Source organism: Glycine max, chromosome 15 (assembly GCF_000004515.6).
Source record: "Glycine max cultivar Williams 82 chromosome 15, Glycine_max_v4.0, whole genome shotgun sequence".
Lineage (NCBI taxonomy): Eukaryota > Viridiplantae > Streptophyta > Magnoliopsida > Fabales > Fabaceae > Glycine > Glycine max.
The window spans coordinates 48391111-48415071 of NC_038251.2; the positions used below are offsets into that span (position 1 = coordinate 48391111).

The 23961-nt window shown below is 33.1% G+C and overlaps 3 protein-coding genes and 1 pseudogene across 8 annotated transcripts; 3 read left to right on the top strand and 1 right to left on the bottom strand.

Moving 5' to 3' along the window:
- Nucleotides 1-7942: 7942 nt before the first annotated feature.
- LOC100790982 (probable purine permease 11) lies at nucleotides 7943-9082 on the top strand (annotated as a pseudogene).
- Nucleotides 9083-10464: 1382 nt separating this feature from the next.
- LOC100305410 (protein kinase family protein) lies at nucleotides 10465-13799 on the top strand. 5 transcript variants are annotated; one of them, XM_014767314.3, is made up of 6 exons: nucleotides 10465-10639; nucleotides 10955-11459; nucleotides 11539-11877; nucleotides 12159-12410; nucleotides 12493-12626; nucleotides 13165-13799. In XM_014767314.3, exons 2-6 carry the CDS (start codon nucleotides 11300-11302, stop codon nucleotides 13363-13365), a joined length of 1086 nt encoding a protein of 361 aa, XP_014622800.1. In that variant the 5' UTR covers nucleotides 10465-10639; nucleotides 10955-11299; the 3' UTR covers nucleotides 13366-13799. The 5 variants fall into 5 exon arrangements, with proteins under 5 accessions (XP_014622800.1, XP_014622801.1, XP_014622799.1 ...); XM_014767315.3 differs by having other exon boundaries at nucleotides 10960-11459; XM_014767313.3 differs by lacking the exon at nucleotides 10465-10639 and having other exon boundaries at nucleotides 10701-11459.
- CHI3A2 (chalcone isomerase) lies at nucleotides 13766-17879 on the bottom strand. Its single transcript, NM_001364453.1, has 5 exons — nucleotides 17547-17879; nucleotides 15564-15665; nucleotides 14614-14769; nucleotides 14299-14513; nucleotides 13766-14173 (listed from the first exon to the last, which is right to left on the bottom strand). Exons 1-5 carry the CDS (start codon nucleotides 17758-17760, stop codon nucleotides 14015-14017), a joined length of 846 nt encoding a protein of 281 aa, NP_001351382.1. The 5' UTR covers nucleotides 17761-17879; the 3' UTR covers nucleotides 13766-14014.
- A 4375-nt stretch (nucleotides 17880-22254) lies between these two features.
- LOC100804767 (glucan endo-1,3-beta-glucosidase) lies at nucleotides 22255-23722 on the top strand. Of its 2 annotated transcripts, none has more exons than XM_003546696.5 (4): nucleotides 22255-22443; nucleotides 22930-22958; nucleotides 23053-23287; nucleotides 23439-23722. In XM_003546696.5, exons 1-4 carry the CDS (start codon nucleotides 22392-22394, stop codon nucleotides 23462-23464), a joined length of 342 nt encoding a protein of 113 aa, XP_003546744.1. In that variant the 5' UTR covers nucleotides 22255-22391; the 3' UTR covers nucleotides 23465-23722. The 2 variants fall into 2 exon arrangements, with proteins under 2 accessions (XP_003546744.1, XP_014622902.1); XM_014767416.2 differs by lacking the exon at nucleotides 22255-22443 and adding an exon at nucleotides 22461-22810.
- Nucleotides 23723-23961: the final 239 nt, after the last annotated feature.

Sequence of the window (23961 nt, forward strand, 5' to 3'; positions counted from 1 at the left end):
GAAAAACCATGATTTTTTTGTTAGCCCAGCCACGTTACAAGCCTAATAAAGTCCTTAGTGATCCACATTGTGCATGTATGATAACATTGACTAAGATTAAGGGCAAGGTTGGGAATTTTACTATTTAGTTGTTATAATTCAAACACTTTTACCGAGACACTTGTGGGATTGAGAGAAACACTGGCCTCGTGAGGACTAAAGTTTGGTGATTCTTCCTTGTGATCTGTCATTCTTGCTAACCATTTCATTTGAAGTACATCTTGTTCTGCTGCTTTCATGAACTTATGAAAATGTGAATCTGAGAATTGGCCAATGAAACTTTTTAGAATGTATGCAGTTATCTCATGAATTATGATTGGTAAACTCTCAACTTTTTCTTTTTGCTTGAGGACAAGCAAAGCTTTAAATTTGGGGGAGTTTGATAAATGCTAATTATGAGTATATTATGGGGTTAAATTATATAGGAATATGTAATTTTTCTCTCCTAAATTCATCTTCGCTCAAAATAAGGTCGTCCAAGACTTCATGCAATTAATATAGAAATTTATACCCCAATATCACATCCTATCAGAGCATTGTGTTTCAATGTCCTCTAGCATGAGGTTCTTCATAGCCATCCACCTAACCATTTGCTCCCATGAACACAAAGTTCGACATCATCACAAGATCCAAACACAAATAGCACATGGGGAGTGAGTTATCACAGTCCTAACTAATAGAGAGAAACGAGACAACATAGATATACATATCATATAAATGAAATACAACTTACTTAAACACAGTTCATGTCATTCCACTAACTGTCGTGTAACACCACGCCTCATTTATTTTCACATCATTCACGTACTCAAGGGTTAAACACAATATCACTCAACCACTCAACCAATCAATATTAATCAATACACAAGCGTTATGCAACAATTATACTAAGACTCAATCCTATATGCAATGTGGTATCATGTTAGTGAAAAACCTCATCGAGCGCCCGGGAGTACATTACAAGAAAAACCACACACAAGTAAGTCAGGTTACTCTCACTAGATAAAATCACAATGGTATAATTTCAAAGCAACATGTCATCACACATCATGAATCATATACGCATCACACAATATTAATATATACATGACACACACATAAACTTTACTTATGAACTATGCAATACACACAACTACTCAATAGTTTTCAAAATCATTTTAACATGTCGCACCTCAAAGTGATTCAACTCGTTGGATTCCCACGGTGGATCCCATCATAATATTCACCGCACAAAAACCAGTCACCCTTAAAGGGTCTTACAATTGCATGATTGCACAGCTCATAGCTCACAACTCAATACATACAATATCTCAATACACAGGTATATCATAATTTATCACATATTCAATTTATCACTTACTCAAATTTTCAATCACAATTTCATGATCCCAATATAATAATTTGTCATGTTAATCCAGTAAAATCTTGTCCAAAATACAAACAAATTATACAAAAAAAATTCTCACAACATGAGAAGTAAAACCCCTCAAACAATTTCACACAATTATATCAAAATCAATGAATCTAAATCATAGGTCAAAAACACGAAAATAACAAGAGCACTCAATTTTATCAACCAATTCGCATCAGGACATCAATTGGTCCGTCAAACACAACAATATCGTATTTATAATTGTAAAGGAAAAATTACAATTCAATAAACATCACAAAATAAACCCCAATTTAATCCTCTAAGGATCCCTACACATGTTTATTCTAACCTCAATTGCGATAAACTCATCCCTTACCTCTGAGCGGGCTCACGTGTGTATTCCGACGACGATAGCAGCATCTCTAGCGGTTTCCTGAGATTTCTCAAACTTTTCCTCTGATTGCTTTGATAGGGTTTCCAAGCGTTAGAGAGAAAGAGAAGGGATTGAAGCCTTCATTCCACTGTCTGCGTGCGATGAGTATTTCTCCCTCCATATACATTAATTTTCACATCCAATGGTGCAAATGTGCGGAAATGAATATTGAACCTGGGGTCCAAATTTCACGAAGATCAAACAGTTGGCAAGTACGGGATCATAGTTTTACTAGGATAGGTTTGGGTATATGCGAGAAAAGATAAAACTCGGTGCAAGGGACATTTCTTCCACCACAGACATTATCCCAAAAATCCCAACGGCTGAAGTGTGTGAATATAAGTTCTGAAACTTATGTTCAAATTGCACGATGATCCAACGATTAATGAGTTTGAGATTGTTGTTTTATTAAAATAGGGTTTTGGTGTATGCAGGAAAAAGAGAGTGTTTTGGGAAAGGGGAAGGGAAAACGAATTTGAGAGGAAGACAAAACATAGAGACGTATCGTCAATCTAAAAACTGACCTAATATGTATCTATTTAAACATGAGATGATTTAAAAAAGGTATACGTTTCGAGACTTCAACGTTTAACCAATCCTATTCCATATGTGATTCTCGAGAATACATGATTTACCTACCTTTGGATCTAGTTTTTTTTCCCCTCAACATGATCTTCCTCACTTTGGTATACTTGACTCATAACTCTCACTTAGGTTCAAGGGATTCTAACGATTTCCTACCTGATACTAATTGGGTGTTAACTGGATAAGCAAAACATGTCACTCATGACTTCCATAAACTTACTAAAACTTAAGGTAATCTTATCACATTTATACTCATGCCACTATATAACTTCGCACTTGAAGTTGAGGGTTCGACTGTTGTTTACGATGTCTAACTCTATAACTAGGACACTAGTCATATCAAGGGTTTCCTACTCAAGCTTCAACTACTAAGCCAGCTCTAATGGTTGAAACTAAACTCATAACAAGATTCTTAAGAATTCTATCCATCTCTTCTACCTCGGATTCAACTCCTAAGGTTCGCACAACGTATTAGACTAACGATAGTGCCTCCAAACATTAAGGTGGACACCATGGTTACCCACTCTAAATTATGCGTAAGATAAATCTTTTCATGAGTCTTGAGTTGTCGAGAAAACATAAGCCACTACTTGGCCTCCTATAAGTGCTCCTCTAAACTTAGACTTACTTCTAATATTTTACTACTCCAACAAGGACTTACTCGGCTAGGGTAGCACTCAACAGTTTACGGTGGTCGACTTCTCTATGAACTTAGGGTTTTACTCCCTATAGGGATCTCACCGGAAAGCTTAAATTTACTTGTCATCTCTAACAAGGGTTAAGGTTAATTCAAGGAATCCTAGAACAACTTCATGGTTCGGCTACTAATTAAGGGTGTTTCATCTTATTCTTGGGTTTCCTCTCATCTCAAAACAACTTCTGTCTAAGAAGGATTTATAGTTATCTCTCACCTAGACGTAGCATACTCTAAGGGTCATCCGCATCTAACTAAAATGCATAACAAAATACCATAATGCACCCTCTGTGCTCACAACTATAGCAAAAGAGTTTTTGTCTGTCCTAAAAAGTTGTTGCACCAAACTAATAGCAATTACACTTCCGGAACACTCCATTCCACTAAGGTTGAAGGCCATGATATTCTGCCTCAATTTGTACCTGTTTATGATGCGAGATGTGAAAAAAGGAACAGATGCAAACATTGGCTCATTTACAACAAGGATGTCTATGTGAGAGGGAGAGAAGAAAGCAGTGTTGTTATTGAAGAGGATGTCAAATGTGTTGAACATTATGTCGTCCATTTCTTTGAGGGAATCTTCAATAGTGCAAAATGCTTCTCTTCCCGCCATGATGTTTCTTGGAGTGTAAATGTTTCTGCCGATCCCGCATTTGGTGATGCTTTTGACGAGGAACCTGTATCCAAACCCAAGTTCATGTTTCGGAGGATGATGTTTGCACATGAATCTGAGTCATGTTTGGTGTCTTCTGGGGGTTTATAGCATCATAGGCCAACATGTAACATGATTGGCCTCTACACTTAAGGATCGATTTACGGATGCAGAACAAAACATCATAGCATAAGGAAAGGAGGAGATGATAAGAGCAAATCCCCATGCTATAATTAAGGAGAAGATTAACTTCGGGTATGTTTCAAGTTAAATATTGATCCCTCTGTGTATATATGCACACACCTAAGCTAAGTTCATTTGATGGATATATAATATATAGTTCGTGAAAAATGTTTGGTGAACATCTAATATATTATTCAAACACCTAGAGAGAGTAGAAAGGAGAAAAAAATATATATAAATATGATAGAGTTTATAATGTAATAGAATGAGAAAGATAGAAAAAAAAATATTAATAGGGTGTATAAAATTATGAGTGATTTATGAATTACTACTTCTCATAATTTGTGAAGACCTGCAAGGTTCAAAGTTGGCTCCAATGTTGAAATTAATACTTTCCAAATAATTGAAGTCCAGAATTTCTAGACTTCTGTCTCACTAGGGTATTGAAAGCAACAACGTTGCCCACTTTATAATTTATCGATTACAACACGTATCTCGTTTTGTATCTTGTATTTAATTAAGCTTAATATCAAATTAGTTTTAACAATGATGACAAGACGAAGTTGAGTAGATCATTACGGCTTGTTTGATTTGAAAGTGTTTTCTCTTTTTTATTATTAACAATTATAAAAATGATACATTGTTTCCTTTTAATTATTTTTTTCTTCTGATTTTAAAGATTCATACGAGAAACAACAAAAACAACAGAAATCTGGCTTTTATTTTATTATATACTAATTTTAAAAATATAAAATAAAATAAATTATAACAGATGGTAATTTTATAACTAGTTATAAAAACAACAAATAAAAATTGAAAACATTTTCTCAAACTACATAACTCCTAATTTCTTTACAATCTCAACGACGAATAGAAGTTCCAAGTTTTTCAAAGAAACCTCACTTATCTCGATTGGAAAATCAATAAATTTGTGGAAAATGTTTGGTTCCTAGATGAATGTGATTTATCCTCTACTATTTTGTTTCATCCAATAACTACTCTTAAATCGGTTTATGTGAACAATGATAACAAAGATATTTAACATTAAATTATTTTTATTCACTATCAAGATCTGACATAGTTGGTAGATAACCGTGTCTTTTAAACATGTGATCATGACTGATTTTCATTCTATAGACTATAAATTTTAGGGCATATTACATGTGGGACATTATGCAAGTTTAATTAGCATTTATATATGTTCCCCTTTTTTAGTGAAAGTAGCTTTCAAAATTTATGGTTCAACCATTTATACAGGAATAATAGTAAAATATATTTTCTAGCACTGTCTGAGAATTGTTGTGCATAATTACTTTTGAACTTCATTTCACACAACAATAATTTATTTTTTCTTTAGTTTAGTCTCAAATGATTAGAATTTAATGATTTTATAGAACTGTAGGCTTGTACATAAAACTTTAAGCATTTATCTAGTTTTCTTATGTTTATTAGAGTTTTAGTACACCTAGAGAGGAAGGGAAGTTGTCACAGCAAAGAAGATTTGTTTAGCAAGCTATGCTCACCCAACAAGAGAGCTCGTGTAGAGAAGGCCACATGGAAGCTTAAGAGTGGAGAAAGAAGGGGACAGGTCATTTGAAGAACTCGCCCAACAAGAATAGCTCTCCCAACGAGAGTAGCTCGCCCAACGAGCAAGGCCCGGCTAGCTCAACTCACCCAACGAGCAAGGTATGTTGAGGAAGTGTCTCTTGGATTTCATGAAAAACTCGCCCAGAAAGTGTTGCTTGCCCAGCAAGTAGTGTGCTTTCTGAAGTGACAAGACAAAGCCTTGGGTCCATTATAAAAGCCACATTCTCTTGGGATCAATGCCAAATCGACCTAGGGCTTGATGCGAAGCAAAAAACACTACTATTGAGCTCTCCATTTTTCCTTCATCTCTTTTCTTGTCATCATCCACCTTCCATGTCTCTCATGTCAATGAGAGACTAATTTTCTTCCCATAATTGGGGATTGGGGTGTACTAACAACTCTCATGTAATTACCATAACTATCTATTTAATGAATGTGCTCAGTTATTTCCATTTTTCTATTTTAATGTTGGTTTGTGGATTGATCAACTATATGCTTATCTTTTAGTTTTCTTTGTCAATTGAAAATGCTTGAAAACTAAGTTTTGAGAATGATAATTAATGGGTGTCTTTTCTAGGGATAGAGGGATATTTATTAGTCTCTTAATGACTCTTGCTCATACCAAATCATTTAATTGCACTTGCTAAGGAATTAGGAGTAAGATTGAGTGATTTAGCTTCTAGCAGTTGAGGGCTCAATGTTAGAAGATTATAATGAGTTGAGATAACATAGGAACTTCATTAAATAGGGAAGAAATATTTATTATTTCTGAGATGTTGGTTTAGTATCAGCATTATCACCAACCAGGTCATTTAATCATTGTCCATAGCTTTCGCATTCCAAGTGTTTGATCTTTGTTCATGTGAAAATTTCTCTGTTTTTACATTGTTTTCAGTTCATAGTCGTTAAATTTCTGCACCTCTACATTTAAACACAACCAACTTACCATATTCAATTACTTAAAATTTGATTTTACACAAATTACTTTGCACAAATAAAGTTCTTGTGGATACGACATTCGATCTTATTGTTTTATTTCTTGTTTGATTTTGGTGCACATGCCAATTGGTTAACACTATCTTTATAATTTGAGGAATGTTAGGGACATGTTTTCTAGCACTCTCTTTCTCACACCTTCTATGATTGGATGAACTATTTTGAGAGTGTCACTAGCATTTCTCATTTTGAATATTTACCACAGAGAATAGTAGTCACAACACTGCATGGATTTAGAATATCACCGCCACCTTCCCTCAATTATAAGCACTACATCTAATCTAAATGAAAGTAAATAACTACGTACATATATTTAACAGCATCAACATTAACGTAGGCGAAGAGCATAGAGATATATACAAACTTTGTAACAGGATTTTCTAATTAACTGCACCTTTCTGCATCAATGTTGCCTAACTTTGTGTTTAAACTTTCTGCCACTGCTTCTCAAATGAAAGTTTATTGTTTAGAAACATCCTAAAGTCTAGGAGGTGAAGCAAATACAGGAAGCTGCCAAATTTAAGAAAATAGGATCAGTAAATCATTGTACAAATAGGAGTTATTTAACCAAAGCAAGAATAGTTATGCATATTTTGTTTCCTGATCTTATTATTTTGAACCTCTTCTAAATTCATTTCCCCAAGTTTGATTGATGCAGAAAAACTGTAGACATGATCTGCAAGTCTACGCTAAATGTCACATAGATGAAGAACCAAGTGTTGATGAGCTCTTTTATTATCATAATTAAATTATTTTACATCAATAATAAAAGAGGTGTCCGTTTCTTTTAAAAAATTTGAGTAACGGGGTTTTAAATTTGAATTTGATTCCAATTTGAAACCGTCCAAATGGAAACCTACTCCTTGCCGCCTTAAAGGGGAAAAGATCAACTTAAGATTCCATTGTGAAACTATGTAGACATCTCTATGCTTCAAGTAAAAGAATAAACAATTCAAAACTATGAACATAGAAGGTTCAGTTGGCATTTAAAAATAGGAATTTGAGCAGAAAAGTTTTCTTCCAATTATAGTTATATCCTATAGATTTAGAGGATCATTTTAGTTTACACCAAGCATATGCTCAGACAATGGTGATTCATCATTCACTATACAAATTTGAATGGCGGATTGAGAAATTGAAGCCTCCCCAAGATACCATCCAGGTCACTTTTTCCCCTCATCTACTAGTTTCCTAGGCTCATAGTGCACAAGGCAGAGCATAATGAAAAGTGTTCAAAATAAAAGGCATCACAAGTAATAATATAGCATCTTCAATTTTATTCAATTCATGATCTTTTCAGTTTTAAATGAATATTTCACTAAATCCAGATTTTCACAAAGCAAGAGCTAATTCTATTTGTTTGGATAATCTGTGTTTTCTCTAGCAAATATAAAGAGGGACCATCAAACTAATCTTGTGTGACTATTTAGAAACGATGTTCAATAATTGGATATTACAGAACATAACCTTGTTGCAGATAATGATGCCAAAGCTTAGCCGTTGGAAATGGTGGTTTTTTGTAGTAGTCAACATAGCCTCTCTTGATGGGACAATCTGGTGCAGTCTTGCTGGGGAGATTCTCCTTTGACCAAGGTGGAGAAAGTATATGGATGTCAACACTAGTACAAACTGTGGCATTCCCAATCGTTTTCTTCTCACTCTTCTTTCCTCACCCCAAATACAATTCTGGCACCACTGACCTCACCATGCACTCTTCTACTCACACTCTCATCATGGTTTACTTCCTCTTAGGTATCCTCTTAGCTGGAGATAACTTGATTGACACAATAGGGCTTCTTCTATACCTTCCTGTGCCTACTTACTCCCTCATTTGTGCATCACAACTTGCTTTCAATGCCATCTTTTCCATTCTTATCAATGCTGAGAAACTCACCCATGTTAATACTTAACTCAGTGATTCTTCTCACCGTATCAGCTTCTCTTATAGCACTTCATTCTGACTCCTCATAGGATAACACTAAGAATGCTACAAAAAACAAGCACATGGTTGGTATTTGGTGCACTCTTGGTGCATCAGCAGGATATGCTCTTTTGCTGTGCCTCATGCAGCTATCATTAGAAAGGGTCTTGAAGAGGGAAACATTTTCTGTTGTCCTGGAAATGCAAATTTGGACATCTCTTGTTGCTTCATGTGTTTGCATAGTGGGGCTTTTTTCCAGTGGAGAAGGGAAGGGTTTGGAGGATGAAATGAGGAGGTTCAAAGCAGGAAGAGAGGTTTACATGTTGACTCTTGTTGGAACTGCTTTGGCTTGGCAGATTTGTTCTGTTGGAGTTGTGAGGCTAATCTATTTGGTGTCTACTTTGTTCTCCAATGTTATGAGCATGCTGAGTTTGCCACTTGTTCCTGTTGCTGCAGTGCTTCTTTACCATGAACAAATGGAAGGTGTCAAGATTGTGGCCATGTTGTTGGCCATCTTGGGTTTAAGTTCTTATATTTATCAAAATTATTTGGACGAAACCAAGTCCAAAGAAACAACAATTCGTGCTACTGACACCCCAGAAACCTCTATTTCTGGATAGTTGTGGAATTTGTTTAGTTTTTCACTACAGATTGGGGTAAGAAGCTAGAAATGAAATTTTATTTGATATACATACTTCTAAGTATGAATTTTAGTCTTTAAATTCATAAAATATCATTAAGAATTAGAGTAAATGTCGTTTTGATGGAAGAAAAATAGTATAAAGTCAATAATTAAAAACACTTACAATCTCTAACATTAAAGTGAGAATATAATCTTAAATATTTACTGTTACATTATTAAAGTAAAACAATTTATAATGATAGGATACCCGATAACATGATACTCCCTCTGAAATTTAAGTAACAAAAAAATTAATGTGTGTTGAATTAAAATATAAGTAAATTTTAATTAATTCTCTCCTATTTAATTATAATATCCCCAAAATACTCTTTATTTAATTAGAGTTTTATTTTCAATAACCTTATTTTTTTTGTCCTATGCAATTAATATAAATGGTACTTTAAAAAATGAATTAACTTTTTTCATGAGATTATCAACATTAAATTGAGTTAGTTTTTTTATATATATTTAAGTCCAGAGGAATATATATCATTATCTTTTTTTACACAGTAATATCATTACTTGCTTACTCGAATTCACAAAAATTCATACTTAAAATTCAAAAAGGGTGTTCTATAAAGTTCTCATTCAGACTACCGACAGGAATCTTGTGTGATCTTAGATGCAAAATATAGAAGCTTTTATTATACTAATGAAACACGCAACAAAAGTTCCTAATCAAAGTAATAGTAGAAGCTTGCCGAACTCTTGGAAGCTTATACGCCAATCATTTTCAATAGTGCTTATTTCTTCCTATTCCAATGATGTATATCTGTCTGTATCTCGTCGGCTTAACGAATTCCTACCCTCCAAATTTAATGGAAAAAAGGACAGGTGGTGAAGAAAATAGAGTGACAGCATAGCCATTCACATGATCATTGAATGTTATAAAACTTTTACCTGTTATGTAGCACACCCACCATGCCTACTTTTTTTCTTTTTCTGTCCTTTTCAACATACCTTTTATATTTCAATAGCTGGGAACATTCCCATATTATAATAAAAGTAATATGGTAAGGATATGACAAAATCCGTTCACATTGGTTTAGAAAATTTTCCACTGCCGGCTTGATATAATGTATTGACTTTCATTTGATGATGCCACAAAAGTCCAAGTGTTTTCGCACAATACTTTTTGGTTGAAAAAAAAAATTAGGGGCAGGGAGTGGTCCCCTTGCCTAAGGCATGAAAAATATCGAGACTCAAAAAATACTTATAATACTTATAGCGATACTTACATTTACCTCACCTAAAAAAAATAAGAGTGGAGACTCAAATTTATGACTTATCAAATACAAGACCTGTCATGTTTCACTTGGCCAACCCTTCAGGTTTTGTTTTCACACAATAATACAGACATTTTTGACAGGTTTATCCACTTACCTATGTTTTCCATAAGAAAAATGCTAGATGGGTGGCATGTCACAACCATCGAGTCTATAATAGTTTGTTTGGACACGAGAGAGCAGATAATGATGGACAGACAAAAAATAAGGTAGGCCTTCTTCATGTCAAACTTTATTATTAGATATACCTTGTTTTCAAAAAGTTGCTTCTTCTATTTTTCCTCCTATCATCATCATCTTCAGTAATCTTTCTTGGTCTTAAATTTAGGCTCCACCATTCTAGGATGTAACATATAGCTTGTGAGAAAATAACTGAATTTTCCGTGCTGGTTTCTCCCCACTGACACAAGTTGTAGTTTTTTAAAATTATATTATTTACCTAAAGGATTTCAGATTTTGAGTTCATGAGAGCAATGTAAAAGTGAAGTTCTGAACTGTTAACAAGTTTGGAAAACTTTGTGCAGTGCAGTGTGTTAAGATGGAAGCTATGTTCATCTTCAGAAGCAGTCATGGAAACCAGAAATTGAAGATTTGAAGTGATTTCTTCTTAGAAATCAGAATACTAGAAAATACTAGCACAGAAATAATGTGGGATTTCCTCCTTTCTTTACATGAGTTTTGTTTCATTTAGGAGAAAAAAATGCAAGTTCTGCATATTTCATGCAGCAATTTTTGAACTTGTCCTCGTATTCTAGATTCTGCAAGTTTAGACAATCAGAAATCCTGAGCCAATCCATGGCTTTTCATTGGTTATTTTAATTTGTTGTGTCCTCAGGTTCTTAAAATTTCAGCATTATTTATAGAACCAAATGAGGAATTCCCTGGTTATAGCCTTTTCCATAACCATATGCTTCATCGCTTTTGTGATATCGAAGATTGTTATCTCAGTCCTCCTCTACAAAAGATGGAGAAGAAAACATTTGATTCATGAAGAAGGTTATCCAGGTATGGAGGCAAAAGATTATCCAGGTTATCTCACTCTTCTACTTTTGTTCTTGCAGAGAAAAAAATTTAAGACAAACTAATATGCACTGATTGGATAATGCAGGAGGGAAGATAGTAATATTTAGGTCCTCAGTGCTTAAATCTCTCACAACTGATGTGATCTTAAAGAAGACACAGAAACTGAACAGCAAGGACATCATTGGATCAGGTGGTTATGGTGTGGTTTATGAACTAAAACTAGATGACTCCACGGCCTTGGCAATAAAAAGACTAAATCGCGGAACTGCAGAGAGAGATAAAGGTTTTGAGAGAGAGTTGGAAGCAATGGCAGACATAAAGCACCGCAACATTGTGACACTTCATGGATATTACACTGCACCACTCTACAATCTTCTCATATATGAGCTAATGCCCCATGGAAGTTTGGATTCCTTTTTGCATGGTATGTATTTGTTTCTTTCAAACATTACATTCTGAGACTTTTGGTAGGAGTCAAAGGGGGAAGAAATGGAAGGAAATCATGAACATTTTGATGCATTATAGTTTTTACTATTGACTCTCTTTTGGTGAACTTCTTTTGTTATTCAGCAGCACATCACCAATTTTACAACATGTGATTCATTGATGGAAATGCAAGTTTTTTGTGTTATGTTTCATGCTTCTGGAATTTTGTCAATGATAATTGAACTGAGTTTTCTAATAGCAAAGCTGAAAGTCATGCAGGGAGATCAAGGGAGAAGGTTTTGGATTGGCCAACCAGATATAGAATAGCTGCAGGTGCAGCTAGAGGAATATCATATCTTCACCATGATTGCATCCCTCACATTATCCACAGAGACATAAAGTCAAGTAACATATTGTTGGATCAAAATATGGATGCCCGAGTTTCTGATTTTGGATTAGCAACGTTGATGCAACCAAATAAAACTCATGTCTCAACAATTGTGGCTGGAACTTTTGGATACTTGGCACCTGGTATAGACACAACCTGATTAAACACACAGTTTTTACATTTCACACTACTTATGTTCAAATTGATGACTGTGTTTGCATGCAGAATATTTTGATACAGGAAGAGCAACACTGAAAGGGGATGTTTACAGCTTTGGAGTTGTTTTGCTGGAGCTTTTAACTGGGAAAAAACCCAGTGATGAAGCATTTATGGAAGAGGGGACTATGCTTGTCACATGGGTAAGACAGGAATTCTTGAAGATTTACTTCTATGATTATATTCATCAAACAAGTTTGAAATCAATATGGGAATGGCCTATATATTACTTAAATTTCAATCAAGTAGGATGGTTAGTTTGAGCTCAATCATTGTGAAATTGCTATTGAAAGCCACAGTAAAGCACATCATTTATTTATATTTGAAAATAAGTTATATGGAGATTAAGATCATCAAAACTAGTAAAACACTGAAAACAAAACTATGAAGCATTGACCACGAATGTGAATTGTATTAATCTATTGTACAGATTAAAGCATTATCTATTCTTCTGTTGAAAGGACAATATAAATGGCATATAACTTGCTTTTACTCATACCTTTATTCTCATGGAGTTATAAAACGCATTCCATTGAATATTAAAAATGGAACGTAGTTTTTATGTTAGCTACCAAGGAGTTAAGCTAGAACAATATTTTCTACCTAAAATCTCAAATTACCTAAATTCTGGACCCAGCTTTGGACTGAGTACTTACTTTCTAGAAAATGTTATTGCATCAGGTGAAGGCTGTTGTTCGAGACAAAAAGGAGGAGTTAGTTCTCGATAATAGCTTAGGTAATTGTTCAATGAAAGAGGTAAACAAGGTGTTCAACATTGCAATGATGTGTCTTGAACCAGATCCCTTGAAGAGGCCAACCATGGCTGAAGTTGTCACTTTGCTTGAGCAAACAGAACCAGATAAACTCATTACTGCATCATGATGTTCACATCAAAACCATCACTCTGAAGTTTCTGGAAAACCATCCTACTAGAAGTGGGGAAGCTAGACTCCAAGTTAAATGTAGTTTGGGAATGCTGTGTTCAAGTGAGGGGGAAGGGGAATTAAAGATATGAAAAACTACAAAAATGTACAGCAAAATATTGAATTTTGAAATGAAAAGAAAAATTGAGGGGGCCTTGAGATATAAAGTGACTCAGCCACTGCCTGGTGCCTATCAGCTTCAACAAATTTTCTGTAATTATACAGGGACCTAGACATTTTAATATACATGGTGACATGATTAAATTCCAATCCACCAAGTTGAATGTGTCAGAACTAAGACGAAGTAGAAGATGTAGCTTGGGTCAGAGAAGCACATGTATGAACTAACACTGATAAAGTGTTTCCTTCAATGTGAAATCAGATTTGATCTAAGTGTATGTTAATTTCCAAATCAAGTATTTTAGATCACTAGAAATAAACACTAAAACTAGGTAAAGCTTCCAATAGTACACTAGGCATACATCAGTAGACCTTGGAGCATGCATACATAGACATCAGGAGAATATAGGCTACAGCAATACATTTAGAGACTGAACCATTTCAAGAAAATATAGATGTATGCAACTCTCAAGAGACATTAAACTTTTTTATTTGAGTACTTTTGACAAGCCTTCAGCCACTGAAGCTTTCAAGGAGGGAGAAACAGGACTATCTCCAAGGAATACATTAAAAAGAGCCGAAGCCACGTTTGCAGATTCGATTGTAGCATCCACAGTAGATGGAAACCCATTTGAGGAGACAGAAACCTGAAATCTCAACGAATTTAGTTGGAAAATTTTAGATAGCATAGGTAAAAAGGAGGGGAAATAGATATCAATGATCTCATCTGTCTGAAGAAAATTTCACAACAAAAATATGGAAGTAGACTTACAAGCAATCTGGAGGGGTTCAACCAAGTCAAAATTATGATAGCTCCTTTCTTAAGAGGGCGATCTAGAAAGACACCACGGAAAGTGGTCAAAGCAGTTTCATCTGTAGTTGTGGGTTGTGGAATTCTTGGTGATATGGCATCACTTAAGGCATCCCAAAAAGTTTTACCATCAACATCTCTGACAAGAACAATTTGCAATGATTTCTCAAAGGAAGCTGCAATCATATAAAGGCATATATGTTTATCAAATTATTCTGAGCATGCCTCTTTGCAAAGAGCATTGTAGAAATAAAAAACTGAATATAAAGTTGTTACATTGGAAAATGGTCTCGAACAAGGAAGAATTCCCTTGAATAGCATCTTTTGATTGCCCTTTCCAAGCATTCAATTCCTGGGTGACAGATTGATCTAGATACAAACCTGCAGCATAGACCTTGACACCAATAATTGCAAAAACTTTCTCCCTGTATCCTGAAATAAGAATTATTAACCATCAAAGCTTATAACATTGAAAAAGAAAACATGACTACTTTATGGAAACTTACTAAATTCTACTGGTCTTCAGAATGGCAATAACCACTGGCTGAAAAAAGATGTGCAATACAATAAAGACAGAAGATGATTCAAATAAAAAACTTCATGTTTGTATTTGTAAATTTGGTTTCCCCATGCAACTATTTGCAATATTAAAAATATATCTATTTCCTCATTTCAAATATGTAGTTCCTCATAGTTAACCTCAGTTGTTCACTATATATTCCCCAAATGTCATCAGTTTGCCTGTAATTACTGCATGATACAGAAATTTCACTTTGCAGTTTCTCACAAGAGGTTTGATTTTAGGCTCCACTTTATCATCAAGTTAAAATACCACAATCAATGGCATGAATTTATTTGGAAGTTCATGTCCATGAAAATAAGTTCATCATGATACCAACCAATTTAGTCTCCCCATTTACAAGACACCTTTTAAAGCACAAAATAAACAAAATCAATCCTGCTCCTCACATGCATGTGAAATTGCTGTAATATATTTAACATTAACAGACCAAATTATGGTTGCAGTCATATTAATCTTTTCTCACATGTTCAGAGCATTTTTATCTTTCTCTTTTCCAAAAGTCATGTGTTACTATAACATGAATTTTTGATATAATATAAATCTTTTCTTATTAACAGATCAAGTGATGCCTGATCATATTTTCACACGTTCACAGCATTTTTATCTACTCTTCCAAAAGTCATGTGGTACTATAACAACTAACCTGTTCCAAACAAAGTTAATGAATTTGAGCAACCAGGAAAATTCAAAGATGTCTGGAATTTCACATTTGTTGCTGGTTCCTCCACGTATTCGGCATTTGCAGCTGCAATGACCAATTACAACCAAATTAGACATCAATTTTTATTATCAGTTAGCAAGACACAGTGAAGGAAAGAAAATTTTGTAATAAATGATTCACGATAAACTGTATTCTTTAATATACAGTTCACTATTAATATACTTCACAAATCAACCCCTTGCCGAAAGATAAGCCTCAGCCCACATGAAATCTAAAATGGGTACCATAACAACCTTAAAAATTGGAGCAAAGGAAAAGGAAAAAGAATAGTAACTCTCATAGTGGTTTTATGAACTTGGCAAACCAATTAACTGAAATTCATCCTCGTCTTACTAAACAACCTGCCAATAGTTTCAGATTAAAGTTAGACTGGGATAATTTTGCTACCATTGGATTATACTTCAGTAGAGCAACGTGGCATGACAAATTAAAATTATGGCAGGCAACACCTTAATTAATTGTGACTGATCTTGATAGTTTGAATCAAGTCTTATGCAATAGTACATGCAAACAGTCTGCAAACTCCTAACAGAAATTTAAAAACTTGACAAGCACCCTGAAAATGAAGCCTACTATTGCTGTTATCCTCTTTGTCCAAGTTAAAGAGGAAGATCTCATGCTGCCTGACATACAAATAATTCTTTTAATTTATTTTCGGTATCATCAAAAGATATAAACAATATGTCATGCCTAGATACATACAAACCTTGACTATTAATTTAGAAGTTTTCTCATGTTTCTCATATTCAATTTTATTTGAGTTCTCTCTCTCCCTCTCTCTCTCTCACACACACACACATGCATGCATATATGCATTGTCAGTGTCCTATATTTTAGGCAATAACAGTGGCGAAGTATTTTTGTCTGTGTTAGAGCTTGTGCCTCGTAGCTTAGAACCTCTGTTCAATAGAAAGATACTCCAGCTACCTTACTTGTTCTTCTTGTTTTTTTTGTCAACAAACTCAGATGCAATATAAAATGAGAGATATAGATGCTTATTTTAGGGAATCTTAAAAAGCTTCTAGACTCAGCAAAAATTGTTTAGCAATACAGCATCCATTAAAGAAATTTCTTATTTTATATATCTTTTATGCTTTTAACTTGCTCGATCTGTACAACAATTAGTTATTTCTTAATATTGCCTCACACAAGATGCCACAAGAAGTGACAGGTGTTATTTAGAATATATAGTTCTGAAAAGCAAATGCATCAGCCTTGTCCCTGCTCACATTTATTCCTTGTTTAGTTATGCAAAAGGAACTAAAGAGCACAATTCATCCAACTTTTAGAACCTGTTACAACTATTGAAGATACAGTTCAGCGAAAGTCAGCAACTATCCCAAAAGAAAGTATAATAATAACAATAAAAACAATAACACCAGAATCTCCCCTACTATTTCCTTACTCTTTTTTCATCTTGGCTTTCTTAAAGGCGAATATTTGTTGTACAGCTACAAAGAAGCAAGTTAAAAAGATTGTAGTGCATCTCAAAAATAAGTTCCACTACAACCATGTTACCATCCAATTAAATATGCAAAAGGTAATATTCTCTATGAAACAAGGTACCAGACAGGACTCAAATTAAATCTATCTTTAGTTTAAAATTAAAAAAAGAAAAAAGAAAGAAAAAAAAACATATTCTACACAGAAACATCAATCTAACATTCAAGGGTATATATTAATCTTCACAAATGCAGCACTGCCCTTAAAGTTTATTCCCCAGTCTGCATTGTTCATTTTCCAAGAAAGTGCCAACTGCATTTCCTAGAAGCAATTGAAGAAATAAACCAAGTAACAAATTAAAGCATAAAAATGGTAACTAAAAATGAGGGTTAATGAGAATTGAATTGAGAAAGCAAAAAATAAAACTGAAAAAAACAAATGATAGTGACCACAGAACCTAACCAGAAGATGAAGCAGCTTGTGCAAGGAAATGGGGTTGCCTTCTACTGCTCTTGTGTGAAGAGAAATGCATAGGGGTGGCTGATAAGAGTGAGAAAGAGTGGTCATTGCTGAATGGAAGTGTTGAATTTGAGATTCTTTTAAGAACAACAATTCTGGTGGAGTTTGTGGATGGTGAAAAGTATAGCGATGTGGAAGCTGCTACAGCTCCAAGCATTTTAAGGACTAGGATTGTGTATGCTCAGCAATGATCCTTATTGGTAATAAAAAAATTGAAATAGATTAATATATATGTATAGACTATAGAATAAGATTGGAGAAATCTGAACTGAAATACTCTCACTTCGCCTGTGTTATTAGTAATTAGCATAATCTAACCGTCATCTTCTTGAAGTGTAATTTTATTTTACTGTTTTACGCAAAGTATTAAAACCCGGATCAATCCGCCCTGTCCAACCGCAAACTGGTGGTCTGGGTTGGGTTCCCTATCACTCCAGTCACGCAGTCAATTCAGTGTAATCCGACCGGGATTTATGGTTGAACCAATAATTAACCCATTAACCTGGATGGGGTAATATAACTTTTTTTTTTCCAAATTACTCAAAACCATATCATTTGTCATGTGATTGTTGATTTGTTTTGAATATTACTTGTTTAATTTATTGTATTTAAGGAGTATATATGCTTAATTATTTTAAGTACTTGATATTGTGATGTTATGTATGAGTAGTGATTTTTTTTTTAACTTTTTTTAAGACAAACATAAAATTTGATAAATGTTATTAGTGTCCAAAAAGTATTAGTTAAAAAACTTAAAAGTATAAAATTTTTTATTGAAAAACGAAAGATTATTATTCTCATATGATTTTTTTTACGTTTTCTTGTTATTTACCTAATAATTTTTTTTAAAATTTCTCAATCAATATCCTAAGAGTAATAGTTAACAAGACCAGTAAAATTTTCATCTTTTTTTTCATACAAAAAGCTTGACCCATTAACTCATTGTTAGTGTCTCGGTGCGGATCAATTTTTAAAATTGTGTTTATGGTTTTACGGTTAGATTTTTCCTTTTTTTTCTTTTTTAACTAAAATAATTAGTTTTATCAGTTTAGGAATTATTGCCTAACAAAGAGTTACATTAATTTTATTTTTTTACTAAAAAGTTACCTTTATCTAGTTAAACGAATCCTGGTCCCAAGTTGTCAAGCATAAAGAGAATATGTTTTCTGGTCCTGATGACATTTTTTGTCTTCGTTTTGTGGGGGAGCTCTGAGTTGGTGTAGTCTGTGAAATTATGTTTAGATTGAAAGTGGATAGAATGATTGCTTGATGAAAACTGAATACAACTTCATAGAATTAACAGAAGAGTGAAACTGAATACAACTTCATAGAATTAACAGAAGAGTGAATCTGAATACAACTTCATAGAATTTATTTTATTTCATTCTTCACCAATAGTTATTTTGCTTTTAGGAATAAAATAACTTTTCTTTATACTTTTAAATTTTTTAATGCGTCGGAATTCATTGTTTTCAACTTTCTTTTTTAATTTTTTGTGAACTCTCAAATTATTATTTTTTTTTAATTTTAAATTCCTAAGAAAAGACGAAAACATGAGTTGGAGAAAATAATTTAATAAAAATTTAAATGTGTTTTTAGATCCTATAATCTTTTTTGTTCTTCATCCCTCTAAAATTAAAATATTTGTTTTATCCATATAAAATTAATTCACAACTAAATTAACCGTGTTTCTATCCCTTTTTTTATTAGTATCTTTTTTAAAACACTTTAATGAATTCACAACTAATTTCTAAGGTTTGTTTGGGGTCATTATTAGTTTTGAGTTTTGAAAGTTTTAAAAATAACAATTAGATTTTAATTTTAGTTTGAAAAATATTTTAAAATAATTTTTAAAATATGATTCATTTTAAATAAACTCATTTTTTCCATATCATACCAAAATTAATTTAAAAGTATTTTTGTGTAGTAGTGACAACAATAATGATTATGGTGATGTCAACAACAACGATAATGGTAGAGATACGAGTGATGGTTGCAGTGACAATGACCACAGTAGTGGTGACAATGACGATGTGATGATAATAGTGGTGGTAATGATGGTAATGATAAAGGTGGTGGTGGCAGTGACGTTGATAGTAATGTCGATGGTGATGGTGGTGACACCGCGTGATGGTGGTTGTGGTGACAATGATGGAGGTGGTATTGTTGGTGTTGGTGGTAACAATGCCAATGATGATGGTGATGTAGGTGGCAATGATGGTGGCAGTGGAGTTGTAGTGACAGTGACAGTAAATGTTATGGTGGTGGGGGTAGCAATGTTAGTGATGATGGTAATGCCAATGACGATGGTGGTGATGATAGCGGTGTTGATAGTCATGGTAGTGATGGTGACAATGACAGTGATAGTGACATTGATGGTGGTGATTATGATGATAATAATGTTGGTGGTGATGGTGATGTCGATGATGATAGTGGTGTCAATGATGATGGTGATAATAGTAGGAGTGCTAATGGTTGTAGTGGTGACAGTTAGATATGACAATGACGACGATTGTGATAGTGACATTGGTGTGATGGCGACAACGACAAAGTGGTATAGGTGGTGATTGTCGTGGAAATTACCGTGGGGTAATAGCAAGTGATGACAACAAAAATATCATTATTAAATGTGAGAAATGTGTTTTTGTTTCAACCAAAAAATAAATTCACAAAACTTTTTTCTTAGTTTTGAAAATGAAAGTATAAGTGTTTCAAAAATAATTTAAAAACTATTTTAATTTCATTTTTGGCCAAACACATTTTTGTTTTAAAAATTGTATTTGAAAATCAAAAATAAAAAACTTACAACAAAATTATTTAAAAGATTTTAACACGGTTAGTTTTATTTAAAAAAATCCATTTTATCGTAAAACTATAAATTATTTAATTAATAATTTTTTTGAAAATGCATCCTTGTAAAAGACAAAAGCATGAGATGGAGCAAATATTTAATAAAAATTTAAATATATTTTTAATTCCTATATTATTTTTCATCCCTCTAAAATGATTTTTTTATTTATAAATAATGAGCAAATTTTAATTTTAATTGCTATAAAATATATTTTTATTTTTATTTTTATTTTCATTTTTCAAAATCTGAAATCTTTTTTTTTTGTTATGGACTATGATATTCATTTTAAGATATGACGATCTCTTCAATAAATTTCAAAATCTAGGTTTAAAAAGAATAACTTCAACAGAAACAAATTGACAATTCATATTTATGATTCTAATCAAATATAAATATATATTAAAAATATTATTTATAATAAATTATAAATTAAAAAATATTAATAGAAATTTATATTTTAAATTACGTTGTGTTTATGTTTACACAAACTTGTGCAAAACACACGAATATTATAATCAATACAAACTATATAATTCATCACTTTGTTAAATAATATTATTATATGATGTATTTCTACTTAAAGTTATTTATCTCTCTTTAAAAATATATTTCATAGGTATCAAATTGAGGCCTTTCTTACTGAATTATAACTCAGGACATAGATAAACCATATTTCTTCCATCCTAAAGTAAGTGTTACATTCGAAAACAAAAATTATCCTAAAATAAGTATCATGTTGTCTTTCTAATTAATATAATATTAATTGTTTTCTTACTGATATTTTCAATAAATTTCACTTAATACTCCCTCCCTATTAGAATATATGACATTTAAAGTTTTTGCACAAGTATTAACAAATACAATTAATTTGTTAAATTTCAAAGAAAATATTAGATGATTTTTTAATATGTCCTTTTATCTCTTTAATTAATCATTCATTTATTTTTCTTATGCACTACTTTGGCTAAGTATTTATTAAGTGTAACCTTCTAAAAAAGGTATTTAATATAGTATTGATTTTGTAAAATTATGTATATTTTGAAACAATTTTCTCTCTCTAAAATATCATATATTCTGAAATGAAGGGAGTATAACAATACTAATACTATTCTTTTCAAAAAGTTTAATTTTATAAAATTATTATTCTTTTCATTTGTGAAGAGATCTAATTCGTTGATTAAATAAAAATAAGTAAATTATTATAAATATCAAGTATTATCTTCCATTTTCCACTAGCATCTATAATATTAGTATAAAGTTATCCCCGCAAGTTTCAGGTGCTTGAAGAGTTATATCCTTCTCAATGAGATTTATTCTATACTGAGTTATAATAAAAATTTGATTAAAAGAACTATATCACTGTAAGGTATCTATTGATGGATGCAAGCGTCACGACGATTATGAGCTTGGAACAGAAAATAAATAACACGCCAAATGGGACCGCCATTCTCCATAAAGGGCTAATAATAGTGGGGTCATTGGTTTTCCACACAACGGTTCTTTCTGCAATAATTATATAATATGTCCAATGAGAAAGTAAGGAGCAATCAGTCACCGCCACTAGAATCAATCGTTCACAATTCACTAGTCACAAAAAACACAACACAAACTCACATCACGTGCGTGCATCTACCCTTTTCACTGTGACCCTTTTCCAATAACATAATAATAATATAACATTAGGGTCCCCACCACAACGTTAATTTCCATTTGCTGCTGTTAATGTAGCCGTTATGTTGTTGACCTCACCTTAGTTTTCACCCACCATCTTTTTTCCTTTTAAAAGATCACATGCTTTCACTCCACATACACACATACTCATACACACACTCTACTTAAGTTTAAGCCTTTGCATCTCTCTCTCTCTCTGCATCATTGTGCTCCAATAATCACAGTAGTAGTCAGTAGCAGTAGTTCAGACAGTAGTACTTGTAACCATGTCTAATGTGTCCCTTCTCCTTTTCCTTGTGTTCTTGTCTCTCTCATCAGGTTTGTGTCAGATACTATTATTGACTTTTGTGCTCTGATGTTACAATGAGAACTCACCTACATTGCTCTGATGTTATAACGATGAAAAGGTTAATTTTGAAGGCTTTTCTCATTCCACCTTTCAGATCTGTGCTGGGTTTTGTTAGTACTTAAAATTTTCAATTGCCAAAATTGAAAAATTTCCTAGTTTTTATTGCAAGTATTGGTGTCTAATTGAGTAGCATTAGCCCAATGCTGTAGTTGCTTCCTTGATGAATGATCTCAAAGAAAATCTTCACTTAACAATAGTTTTATGAGTTTTAATTTCTACACACAGGTCATGGTTATTGTGACCATTAAATAGTTGATGGGCTTAGCACAATGTAATGTATGTAATGTAATTTGGTGATATTTAAGTATCTACCTAGATTTTCTCCTTTGTGACCGATCACAATCTAACAGCACTCTTATTTCCCTTTCTTCTTACTCCTCTTTTAACTTATGCAGGAGCGAATTTGATCATGGCTAATGGACAGGTAACTAACTATAACCAATTTTCTCAAATGCCTTTGAAAGAGACTATTATGTAATCTTGTTACTGAAATTAATTAGGGTGTTATGGAATCACAGAAAACTTGGTGTGTGGCAAAGCCTTCATCAGATCAAGCAACCCTTTTGGCCAACCTCAATTATGCCTGCTCTCAAGTTGATTGCAGGATTCTGCAGAAAGGATGCCCCTGCTCTTACCCTGACAATCTCATGAACCATGCTTCCATAGCCATGAATCTCTATTACCAATCTAGGGGGAAAAACCACTGGAATTGTGATTTCAGGGCCTCTGGCCTTGTTGTTGTCACTGATCCAAGTATGTCACATTACTCATTGTCTTGTTTAGCAAAGTTTTTTTCATTAATGAAGTACTTATGTTGATTTAACATAGGACTAGAGTGTATAAACTGATATACATGTCTGCTATTCTAATTTTGGCCCTTGTTTTTTCTCATTTTAAATTGTAGGTTATGGTAATTGCATTTATGCATAGAAGGGTGGAGTACATAAACTGAAGTATCCAATGTAGGCAAAATTTGGTGGTGAATTTATGTGTTGCTGTAATTTTGTGGTACATGTACTTGTATTTACGTAATTAGGTTGCCATTGTCAACCGTAATATAAATGTATGCTGCATTACAAGAAATTTCAATTACCTAATTTTTTTAAGGGAATGCTATATGCGGTGAAAGGCAGAAGGATTGTAAAAATCAAGTTTGTTGTAATGAAAGGAATGAATACTAATTATGCACGAATGGCGCAGTTACTAGTACTTTTTATAATCGACCGAACCATCAATTTCATGTGGAAGTATTTGTCTCTTTTCTAAACAGTGCTTAAAGATTTCTATAAAAAAAAAATAATGCCTTAAGATAAAAAAAAAATTATACAAGTAATCCATAAATATTAGAAATCAAATCATGCTAAATATTTAACGATTACTTATTTTACTATTGTGAAATTACTCAAGGGAGAGTAATATTTAGAGGA